Genomic DNA, 12,255 nt, shown 5'->3' on the forward strand with positions numbered 1-12,255 from the left:
AATTTTCGGCGTAGGACTGCTGAGCGCCGCCGAAACACATTTTAGCCAAAAAGCACATCCGGTTGCCCTACTGAAAAATTCGCCTTGATTGATTGTTCGCCCTTTTTGACATAGAGATGATACCATGCATTTGTAATTTTTTCTTTGGTAATGTTTTTATTTTTTGTTGTTGTTGTTAAAATTGTTTTTCGTAAATGGGTAATTTCCTAATTTACAATACAAAATATCAATTTTTATTAATTATAAAAATAAGAAGATATGGAAGGATAGCCAAGTTGACAGTACAACTCTCTATACAATTACCTATATAGTTCTTAATTTCTGTGTCATTTTGGTTATCTTTTGGAGACTTAGTTGTCCAAATGGCAATTATATCATATCTTCTTATTTTTCAAAACGACAAATAACGAAACAAAAAACCGCACTTCCAAAAGAGAGACGAAAGATTCCAAAAGGACATTATTCAAACTCATTGACAAGTTCACCGCCTTACTAAAAACAAAAAGATCAACAGACAACAGTAAACACAACCGTAGACAACATATTCCTTATTTTTTTGTTGATAATTTTATCCCCCCCCCCCACCAAGGTTCTTGATTCAGGTATGTGAATTTATAAAACTAGCCTATGTATGATTTTTAGCTTTTCAATACTATTACCTCGTATCACAAACCAAATATGATCCACCTATACACTCTAGGAATATGATTGGTTAAAAGCAACCGCATGGAGACTGTACATGTGTATATTTCGTAATAGGTTAGTAGGCGAGACGTATTTCAATACATGATTAAAAGTGGTGTTAGGCCCTTTATAAAAACTATACACGGTATTCAGTAAGGGAAAATCTGTGGTGTCAGTCCCTTTATAAAAACAACATGGTGTTCAGTGAGGAAAAATCTTTAAGGTTTCAAAAATTGATGATAAACGATTGAAATAAATTCATAAAACAAATTTAGAGTTAACAAGTTATTGTTGGCATTGGTTTTGTATAGACCTATATACATGGAAGTAGGTTCTTATACTAACGTTGGATTGCAGACTTGCCAATGATCCCTTTGATAGGCCACTATAGTCTAAATACCACATGTTAATTATATAGTGTACTCGTGACCTAATATGATATATAGAGAATATCATATCATAGTGGCTTTTTCAAAATACCATCCGTATCAACCCGAGACACCAATATAATCCAAAGAGCTCTGAATAGAGAAAAATGCATTAAAAAATTGCAGAATACAAAAAACAGAGTGTCCTCCGCCGCCTACACTGGTTTCATACATTCGTTTAATTAACTATATCTAACTAATGTATGTGCTTTAGAATTTGTTTTTCGCACTTTCAATTTGATTAGTTATCCGAATCTTATATTGACATTTCAAGTAATAATTTAGATGCTACATATAATTCAATTTTAAGGCACTTTTTTTTTTATTATTTCATATTTTGTATAAATTATAAAAAAAAATTGAAAATTTCTAAATCATTAATTTCTATATTTTTTTGCATATGACAAATAATTAAAATTTGCTAGTGTATTGTAGTATACCAGATTTGTATTTGAAGATTTATCCATCGTTTTAAAATAATTAATCGGACTCGATAATTCGTCCACACCTATGTCAAAATTTATTGCCAAGCATATTTGATTACAATAATAATACCTTGATTATTTTCCAATCATTTTAGATCAAAGTTTTTAACAGGTTATCTAATTAATATCTGACGCGTTATAAACTGTGGAAAACACGATTTGATAGACTAAATTTCCGTGTCGGTTCCTATGGCAGGAGCCTACCCAACATAACAGTGTGTTGATATATTCCAAACTAGAATTAGAAAGTCAGAATTGACATTAACTCTGAACAATAGATCTGGGACTAATACATTTAGATATTGGCCCCAAAATTGATAAACAGCTAAAAGTGAATTCAGAGGATGACACCCTGGAACTAATCAGCGCTGACATTTTTTATAAAACTTGACTAAACTGAAATGGGCTTATTGTACAAGTATGTATATTTTATATTCCAGTTTTATATTGATATCAAATAACTAGCCATACTAAATCTTGACTAAAAATTAATTTCAAGATGTTCTCTTTTCTCGTTCTTCAATATAAATTTCTTATGTTATAAAATTTGAATGTTTAAAAAAAAGTACTTATATAGGAAAGATTAGAAATATCCTCGTGGTTAATTTGACTTGTATATCAAACCGGCTAAAATATCATACCCTATAAGCGTCGACTCTGAATACTACACCCCAGTTCATAGTTTCTATTTCTTAAACCTTCAGTATTTATTTCTGATTCTTCTTATTTTCTGTATTTCAATTTGCATACCTTTTTTTTTATAGACCTGTATGAAGCTTGTGTAAACTTTCTTGCCTTCACATTTAATACCCATCACTATTTAGACCGAATCACGGTAAAAGGTGGGCATTTTTCATTTCAGAGGAACAATAATCGTTTCTGGCCAATTACGAGATAACTTGACCAACAATTAAATACATGATTTGACTGTGGTTTATCAACATTTTCCACTATAAATGCAAATTTTAGCTTCATCCGTAAATTTTAGGTTGAATATTAATAGCTGCATGGTCACCAAATTGGATTACAATTGTGCGAGAAATGTTTTAGTTGGTGAGAAAAATGAAAACATATCTATATATATCTAAATTAGAGAAAATGTGGTATGATTGCCATTGAGACAACTCTACAAGAGAATAAACGACACAAAAACTTACATCTATAGGTAACCGTACGGCCTTCAGTAAGACCCATACCGCATAGTCAGCTATAAAAGTTACCGAAAAGACAAATAGAAAACAAATTCAAACATAAAACTAACGGCCTGATTAATGTACAAAATAATGAACTTTAAACAAATATGTATATGTCTGTGGTAGATTATAACTGTTCATGGTACAAATTTTCATGGTTAACCTAGAATAACTAAATAACTAAAAACGTAAAGTATATGTCAAGGAGACAGCAGCCCAGAGACACAGATAACATAAACATAACATAAAACAAATGCTTCCGTTTCCTACAACAGAGGTCAATGGTTCTTGCAAACGATTGAAGTATTGCTGCAAGAGCCCAGTACCTGAATGAATATTAAAAAAGAAGATGTAGTATGATTGAAAATAAGACAACTCTCCACAATAGACTAAATGGCATAGAAATTAACAACTATATGTCACCGTACGACCTTCAACAATGAGCAAAGCCCATATCGCATTAAGCTATTTTGCATGTGGTAGTTTGATTCCGATATTACGTTTTACGTTATAACTTAATACATCCAGGATGATTGTAGTATATATTAATTAGTTCGCTTTTCTATGGAAAACTATCAATGCGACAGAAACCCAACGAAAACAATAGCAAAACGTCACAGAGGCATCATTCAATGTTCAGCAATAGATAAAGCTGTCGATACAATTTGTCAATCTCCAAATCATCACGAGCTTATAAAGGGCAAGTTTGGTGGCTATAAAAAATATATATGAAAGCATAATCCCAAGTACGGGGTTAAATAAATTCTAGTCTAAATCGACACAGCGCATCAGATACATTCTAATGACAAAGAACAATAAGGAATTTAATATGTGGGATATACATCTATAAAACAACAACTGAATGCGGCATTTTTACCAGTCCGGTCAATAATATCATATATTGTGCAAACTAAAGAGCTGATTTACCCGGAAAATACCAAAAACTGTCATTACTGGACAAAGCACTGCACGACAGATATCCGTTCATTTAACTAAAATGATTTTCTAAGATTTATAAAAGCAACGAATTCAATAAAACAATATATGTATACTGATGCCTGTACAGAAGTTCTAAGCTACTGAGGAGGTTTTTTTTTACATAGATATAGGAAGATGTGGTAAGAGTGCCAATGAGACAACTCTAAATCCAAATAACAATTCATAAAAGTAAACCCTTATAGGTCAAGGTACGGCCTTAGACACGTAGCCTTGGTTCACACCAAACAACAACCTATTTAAAAAGGCCCCAAAAATTACTATTGTAAAACCATTCAAACGGGAAAACCAACGGTCTTTCAGCGGTATATGAAAACGAGAAACACGTATGAACTACATAAACAGACGACAACTACTGTACATCAGATTCCTGACTTAGGACAGGTGCAAACATTGGCAGCGGGATTAAACATTTTAAGGGTACCAAACCTTCTCCCTTTTTCTGAAACAATAGTATGTAATATCATGCATGGTATGTTTCCCAGTCTGGTCCTATCTAACAGTCGTCTAATTCTCTTCACTATGATTATCTAATATTGATCTGTATATGTAATTTCAGCTTTATTCCATTAGAGGTGCCTCTTATTCTACTGCTGGCATATTTGCAACCCTTTAACGCTCAAAGTAAGTGATAATTTTAAGACCATTTTGCGTGCATATTTTAGGTTATTGCTGCATAACGGCATATTTTTTAAATGAATCTGACTTAAATCAGATGACCAAATACATTCGGTGTCGGGTAGATTAATGCGTATTAGTTATCACTAAAATAGATTTAGACGACGGACATTCTTATAAAACAAGATTCTTTGTATGTATAGTTGTCTTTCTAATACAAATTCATTCCTCATGATTGAATAATCATGTTCTCCGATACAAAGCTTGACAAATTAAACATGAAAAATTGGCGATATTGCATCAAAACTGTCTTCACTAGCCTTAGCTGTAAGAAGATGTAACAAGAGACAACCATCTCTATCCAAGTCACAATTTGTAAAAGTAAACTAGTATAGGTCAAAGTATGGTATTCAGCATGGAGCCTAGGCACACACCGAAAACAGCAAGCTATAAAGGGCCACAAAATGACTAGTGTAAACCATTCAAACAGGAAAACCAACTGTCTAATCTTTATAAAAATGAGAACGAGAAAGTTATGAACCACATTAACAAACGATAACCACTGAACATCGGATTCCCGACTTACAGGTGCAAAGCATTCATTGCGGTATCAAGGTCAAAATATTGATGTATGCATGTATATTCCAATATAAGTCTAGATATACGAAAATATTTATATGTACTTGAAAACCGACTTCTACAAGTCAGAAAACAATTCTGTATACCTTCGTCAAATTCTGTAAACACCAAAATAATTCGGGATATGTTATTAATATAGAAATAATTCTATCCTTTGAAAAATCTGACAGCGAATGTATTTGCCTCAACTCATATAAAGCCTTCTTCCATATAATAAAAAGTCAAAATATCGAACTTCAAGAAAAAATATTCAAAACCATATAGGAATCTAGGGGGGGCGGCCTTTTCGTGGGAAAATTTTTTGTTGATTATATAGGGAATCACTGTAGCATGGCGGGAACGGTCCCCCTAAGCACAGTCAGCGCCCCCTTTTTATGAAAAGTTTTGGATCCGCCATTGAAAACGGAAAGTCTTTATGCAAATGGCAAAATCAAAATTTCAAACACATCAAACTAATGGTAAACAATTTTCATATTCCTGACTTGGTACGGGCATTTTCTTGTGTAGAATATGGAAAATTATATCTTAGATACACTTAATGCATGGATCTGTGATGAGCTGATTAAAGCTGTTATGTTCTACTTGGCACTTTATGTGAAAATAAGGAGATGTAGTATGGTTGCCAATGACACAACTATCCACCAATGTTCATTGAAGTTGATGCAAGCAACCATAATGGCCTCCAATAATGAAAAGTACACATCCGTATAGTCGGCTATAAAAGGTACATTTATCAACATTTTGTATGTATTCCTATGGGCACTTATAGTGTCCGGTTTATATAAGACCGGTAGCTTTATTGTTATGAATCATAGTTTTTGACCAAATTCTAAGTTGTAATTGGCTTTGAACTAGCTTTCAGTTACACTGAGTACTCTTATGTTGCTACTTTTCGTGTGTTGTCTTTTATTTTTGTGTTTTACGTCGATCCGATAAGCATTACCCGTTCCAACTTATTGAATGTGTTTTTTTCTTTATTTTTTGCTGTTTTACCTCCAAGGTTAGAAGACGGTTTAGCGCTCAAAACACGATTTGGCGCTCATAAACATGGCTGGCCGCTAAAACATGGTTGACCGCCCAAAAACGTGTTTGATCGCACCTTATTCTTTTCTTAATTCCTGTCCAAGACCAGGAACCTGTAATTCAGTGGCTGTTGTTGATTGCTGTCTGCTTTTTTTGTTTTTTGTTAATTGTTTTTGCATGATTTAGGTTGTTGCTGTGTAAAAAGTTAAATCACAAAAATACTGAACTCCGATGAAAATTCAAAACGGAAACTCCCTAATCAAATGTCAAAATCAAATGATAAAACACATCAAACGAGTTGACATCAACTGTCATATTCCTGACTTGGTACAGACATTCTCAAATGTAGAACATGGTGGATTGAATCTGGTTTTATAGCGCTTACATATTTTCTCTTGTTCATTATTTTGTACATATAAAAGGCCGTTAGTTTTTCTCGTTTAATTGTTTTACATTTGTCATTTCGGGGCCTTGTACAGCTGACTATATACGAGGTTACCGCTTTGCACACTGTTGAAGGCCTTATGCTGACCTACATAGTTTTTACTTTCTGTGTCATTTGGTCTTTTGTGCGGAGGTGTCTCATTGGCAATAATACCATATCTTCTTTTTACATGAGTTTAACACGTTTTAATTTGTTTAAAACAAAATCAATGTTAGTATTGATAAAAATAATCTATCCTATAATTTTTTTCAGTGGACAAGACACAATCATGACTTTTTTGTGCTGTTTCTTTGTCTTATCTCATTTTCAAATGTATATTGAATATATTGTTTCAGATGTGAGCTTAATTGCAACCTCCACAGCGAAGTACTTGTATTCCGATGGGTACCCAACTGCTTATTCAAAGTAAGTTTACCATACATGTTTGATGACTCTATCATGTGTCTTTCTGTAAAAGTTTGCAGAATCAATTTTATGTGTACACACTTCGAGCCGGCAACCTAAATACACATATGATACAAACAACCATAAATATACCAAGATAGACAGGCATTAAAAATGTTTCTTCGCTGTATGCGGTATGGGCTTTGCTCGTTGTTGATGGTTGTACGGTGACTTATAGTTATTAATTTCTGTGGCAATTGTGAATAGCGGTCTCATTGTCAATCACACCATTAGCTGTTTGTCTGAATACCTTGTGATTATTTGTAGGACTAACACTTAAAACATATTGAATAATAGGAGTGATTTTTGTTTTTTTACAGTAATTTGACATATGATTGGCTTATAACATCTGATATTTCAACAGAACTTGTAAACATTATAGTAGAAGATTGCCAGATTGAATATTTGGAAGGAAAGGTGACATCAACATGTCAAGTTGATGAACTATCCATCTATGATGGTAAGTATTGGACAGTCCTATTGCTGGTTAAATCCTGATTGCTTCGCCTTTTCAAAATGAAAAGTTCTGATTATTCTAAAGGACTGGTGTTAAACTAATAATGTTTCTTGTTTAAAAACAGATTTCAAAATTAACAATAAGTATTACAACACAAGGGTTCCTACTGCTAAAGTTGTACAGTTATTCCTTCAAAAGTTTTACGGAACTAAAGTAATGACGAAATTCCTGACTCGGTACAGGCACGTGTAAATGTGGCGAGTGTAGTAATTTTTTATACCACAATGGCGTATCAAAAGGGGGGGGGGCGTTGGAACCCCCCTTTTTTTTGGACGATCAATGCATTTGAATGGGGACATGTAGTTGGAAGCCCCCCCCCCCTTTTTGTCTTTGTTTAGGACCCCTCCCCCTTTTTAAAATGACTGGATCCGCCCCTGTATCATCACTCCCGTCTTTCTAACTCATCTGGTCTTAAAGGCCATATGAGCTATTGTCATCATTTGTAATTGGCTTCCGTCGTCCTAAACATTTAAAAAAATCTTCTCCTCTGCCTCTTAACTGATTGTTCCTTATGGTGTCTAGTTTAAAACATTTATCCGGGAATCAATCAACAATCATTGCTGTTGTTGCTAAAAATAGAACATAAGGATAAAATGCAGTTCGAATGGTAAATCAAAAAGGAAGATGAAGCAAATCTGACATAGGGTTGAAATAATCAAAAGGTTAATATCTCCTGCGAAATCGAAAAACCTGTTTTTGGAGTTATTGCCCCTGAATTATATTTTTTTACACTATTTATGATTTTTTTGAGAAACGAATCGAAAGTGGATAGAGCGCAACAACTTAAGAAAAAAATCAGAGAAATGAGATCTACAATCAAGTCAACATTGTTGAAATCATCAATTGACTCCTACCTTGAAAGTCTTTTAAGATTATTTACTGTCATCTTTTGCAGTTTCTGGTCCGCCGTCTTAGAGTCAGACTTCTGTATCCGAGTAGGATAACAATGTATTACTGTGAACTATGGTCTTGTAACAAGCAGTTTATAAAATTCTACTCGCGTCGTCAGTCCTTACAATTCAGTGTTCATATCATATTTCATAAACATGTTATTATCTGATTTGCATGTCATCTGATGGTTATGCCAATTAATGTCAAAATTATATTAATTCTATCCATTCATCTCATCGTGTGCAATTTGAATGAAATCTCCAATTTTACTGTTTATATTTATTGGTTTGTTTTTGATTTCTCTGATTCTCTTTTCCAGGCGAGTTTGACAATTCTACCGCGCTGTACCAATCATGCTGTATTACAGATGTACCAGCATTGAACAGTTCTGGTCCTAGCATATTAATTAGATTTGTAACAGACGCCACAATTGTAGCCAAAGGATTTAGAATCAAGTATTATAATTCTGCATATAAATCTCCAGGTATGTAGTATGCTTATTTCTTCAACGTTCGAACACATTATTCTTATTCTCTCTGGCTCTTCATTTTATAAGAAAATGGTGTATATTTCGTGTATATTTCGACCTCATTTGTTGATAAAACAGTCAATAGTCCCAAATTATCCTTACATTCAGATGGTGTCACCTTTCACTTTACGATAACCCCATACATATATTTTATCTAAAAGAATCGTATTCTTTGCCATTATTCATCCTGCGCTAAAAAAAGGTGAAGAGGAAAACGAATATAAAACTGAAATACTAAGTAGAATCTATTGATTATCGGTATACGTTTTTCTCTTTTTCAGATGTAGCTGCTGCTTTTGGTCTTTACATAGCACTAGCATTAATAGTTGTTGCTATCGTTGTTTGTGTTGCTATAATTGCTTTCTACGTTATGAAGAAGACAAAGATGAATAGTCAACGGGTCAATCCAGTAGGAGAGGCGACTACCAGTACGAAAACAGACAGTTACCAAACCACGTCATCAATCGATGAGTACAATAAGCCACCTTTACCAGCTGATAGCCCGGTACCATTACCTAACGATTGGTCAGAACTCGAGGGGATGGCAGCACCACTTAATATCGGACCAAGGCCTGATCTAATCAATTTCAAGAATCTTTCTGATGGTCAGACCAGAGGCAATAAATTGCCACCGATTCAACAAGTGCACGAGATTGACTAAACTTTTAAGTGTCGCTCACCATTATTGCACATTCACGGAACACCAAATTAAAACCCTGCAGAACTTTCTTACACTTACAATACAAGAATATACAACATATTTGTTGTATGTATATTCAATAAAATGAACTTGTTATATTTTTAGGTTTATATGCACCCTCATCTATATAGCTAATAATCAGGTCCTGTATTCTGTTTTCTAATGTTTCAGAGGGAGACATGTCGAATCTAATTGAACAAAAAAGTCTTGTTTTAAAAAGCCTCGATTGCGATTTATTTAATTTGGTAAAATGTAAAAAAAGTGCTTTCTAAGTTACATCACTTTTAGAAGATGCTATTGTGTATTGTGTATTGTTTTTATGATTTTGTTAGGATTCTATCATACTATTCAGAAGCGTTTAAATATGTTTGTTCTATATGTGTTAATATATTTATTCTAATTTATATCTATAATTTCTAAAATAAAAATGTCAAATATTATTAATTTGATTGTATATGTTGTAATATATTAATACAGATTTAAGTTTAATTTCATATATTTACACTAGACATTTGATTCATACAAAATGCTGTTAGCAACCATGGCCGTATCATTAACCCCCCCCCCCCCCCCCCCTTTACCAAAAAAACCCTCCCCTAGCTTAATTTATGAAAACTGTCTTTTTGGCAAAATTCGTATACTTCGCTCAAACGATTACAATTTAAAAAAAAAAATCGCTAATTTAATTTATTTGAAAATATAAGTTTACAATGATATAACTTGTAAATATGGATAATTTATATACATATATATATATATATATATATATAACAATAAAACATAATATCATCTTACATGTGCAATAATGCTTGCAAGGTGATATATAGATATAGGAAGATGTGGTATGTGTGCCAATAAGACAACTCTCCATCCAATTCACAATTTGTAAAAGTAAACCCTCATAGGTTTAAGTACGGTTTTCAACCTAGAGCTTTGACTCACACCGAACAGCAAGCTACAAAGAGCACCAACAATTACAAGTGTAAATAGTCAAATTACAAAAGTACTGAACTCCGAAGAAAATTCAAAACAAAATGTCCCTAATCAAATGGCAAAATCAAAATTAATGATAAAATACATCTAACGAATGGACAACAAAAAACGTTCAAAAATGTAACCAACGGTCTAATCTTCATAAAAAAAACCAGGCCACTGAACATCATAAATTTTCTGATGCAAATGTTAACTGATTTCACATGAAAATATACTGCCTTCATCTTGCTGAATTTTCAGAATTTTGTTTTTTACATTTCTATTCAAAATGTAGGTATTAAAAATTTGGGTGTTTTTTTCTTTCGAAAATCTTAAATGTAAGAATTGCAGTCTTTTTGAAAACGTATACAAAATTAAAGCAAGTAAATTACATGTATATGCAAGAAAGGAGTTCTTGCTCGATTGATTGTTGCACCATGGTTTAACTGTTTTAACACCACTTTTAGGCGCCACTTTTGAGCTTTTTCGTGGCGGTCAGTTTTAATAAGCGGAGAAAGCCGGAGTGCCCGGAGAAAACCACTGACCTTCGATAGAAAAACTGCTGACAATCCAAGTCAATTAAGATTGGCCAATGTTTAAAGGTTGCCAATGAATTAAGATAACATATGATATTGAATAAGTAAAAGTTGAAAATTTTACTAACAGCACTTTAAAAGTAACAAAAGACCGTAATTTATTGAAAACGGATTAATATCATTGTGGTCGTACATTTACTTAACAAGAACTGGTAAAATAGATATTGGAAAAAATTATCTATAGGTATGTACGATATATACCTTTTAACGTTAACGGGTTTATAAATTATTTAAATGAAAAGTTGTGTATTTTAATCCCTTGTATAGTTTTTCACAGAGTTTTAGATTTGAAAGTAACACACATGAATGATATTTAAGAAATTAAATGCAAATCGAAACACATGTTGAAGTTAAAATAATATTATATGAAAAAATAAGACAGAAACTGTAAGTAATATTAGAAATTAGTCCGAATGTCCGAAACACGAAATAAGAAACACACAACTTGGTTTGCCTTTCCCACCACGACCACAATTTGACAAGTTTGCTCATATTTAAAATTGAAAATGAAAATGGGGAATGTGTCAAAGAGACAACAACACGACCATAGGACAGACAACAGCAGAAGGTCACCAACAGGTCTTCAATGCTGCCAGAAACTCCCGCACCAGCTGGAGGCGTCCTTCGTTGTATATTCCGAAGGCATACTTTATATTTTAGGGAAAGAAACAACCTATCCCATTCCGATTAAAATTCATATATATCAGAACTCGTATGTATAATTCTAAAATGTATCCAGCATGTCAGCATCTTTATTATAACATATCAATTATAAAGTGTCAGTCGGAATGGCTGTTTGTATAGTTCGGATTGAAATTAATATCTATCACGATTGCTTACTCCTCGAAATCAGAGATATATAGTTTGATTAGATTGCAACCTTAGCGATTACACCATACGGTTGTAGTAGCAATATACGACATATATATACGGTCTTTTACAGGAAAAGAAGGGCCATTGTAGATACAGACGTCTTCATTCTGGAAAGATTTATATAATACTTCTATATTTTGATTCTACAAAAATAATATTTGAAATTGGCATGAAAATGTTTGATTTCTTTTATTGACGAGATATAGTAATGCATTTCAACAG

General features: G+C 33.1%; 1 protein-coding gene across 1 annotated transcript; it reads left to right on the forward strand.

The window, feature by feature from the left end:
• The first annotated feature begins 1,910 nt into the window (after positions 1-1,910).
• LOC139486991 (uncharacterized) lies at positions 1,911-10,030 on the forward strand. The gene is made up of 6 exons (XM_071272020.1): positions 1,911-2,015; positions 4,346-4,410; positions 6,847-6,916; positions 7,276-7,415; positions 8,683-8,847; positions 9,174-10,030. Exons 1-6 carry the CDS (start codon positions 1,999-2,001, stop codon positions 9,551-9,553), a joined length of 837 nt encoding a protein of 278 aa, XP_071128121.1. The 5' UTR covers positions 1,911-1,998; the 3' UTR covers positions 9,554-10,030.
• The last annotated feature ends 2,225 nt before the right edge of the window (positions 10,031-12,255 follow it).

The sequence above is a fragment of the Mytilus edulis genome, chromosome 8 (genome assembly GCF_963676685.1).
Source record: "Mytilus edulis chromosome 8, xbMytEdul2.2, whole genome shotgun sequence".
NCBI classification, from domain to species: Eukaryota; Metazoa; Mollusca; class Bivalvia; order Mytilida; family Mytilidae; genus Mytilus; species Mytilus edulis.

Coding starts and splice junctions, on each gene's coding strand:
- LOC139486991 (XM_071272020.1), top strand. Junction 4,411..6,846: donor GCAACCCTTTAACGCTCAAA/GTAAGTGATAAT, acceptor ATATTGTTTCAG/ATGTGAGCTTAATTGCAACC. Junction 6,917..7,275: donor TACCCAACTGCTTATTCAAA/GTAAGTTTACCA, acceptor GTTTTTTTACAG/TAATTTGACATATGATTGGC.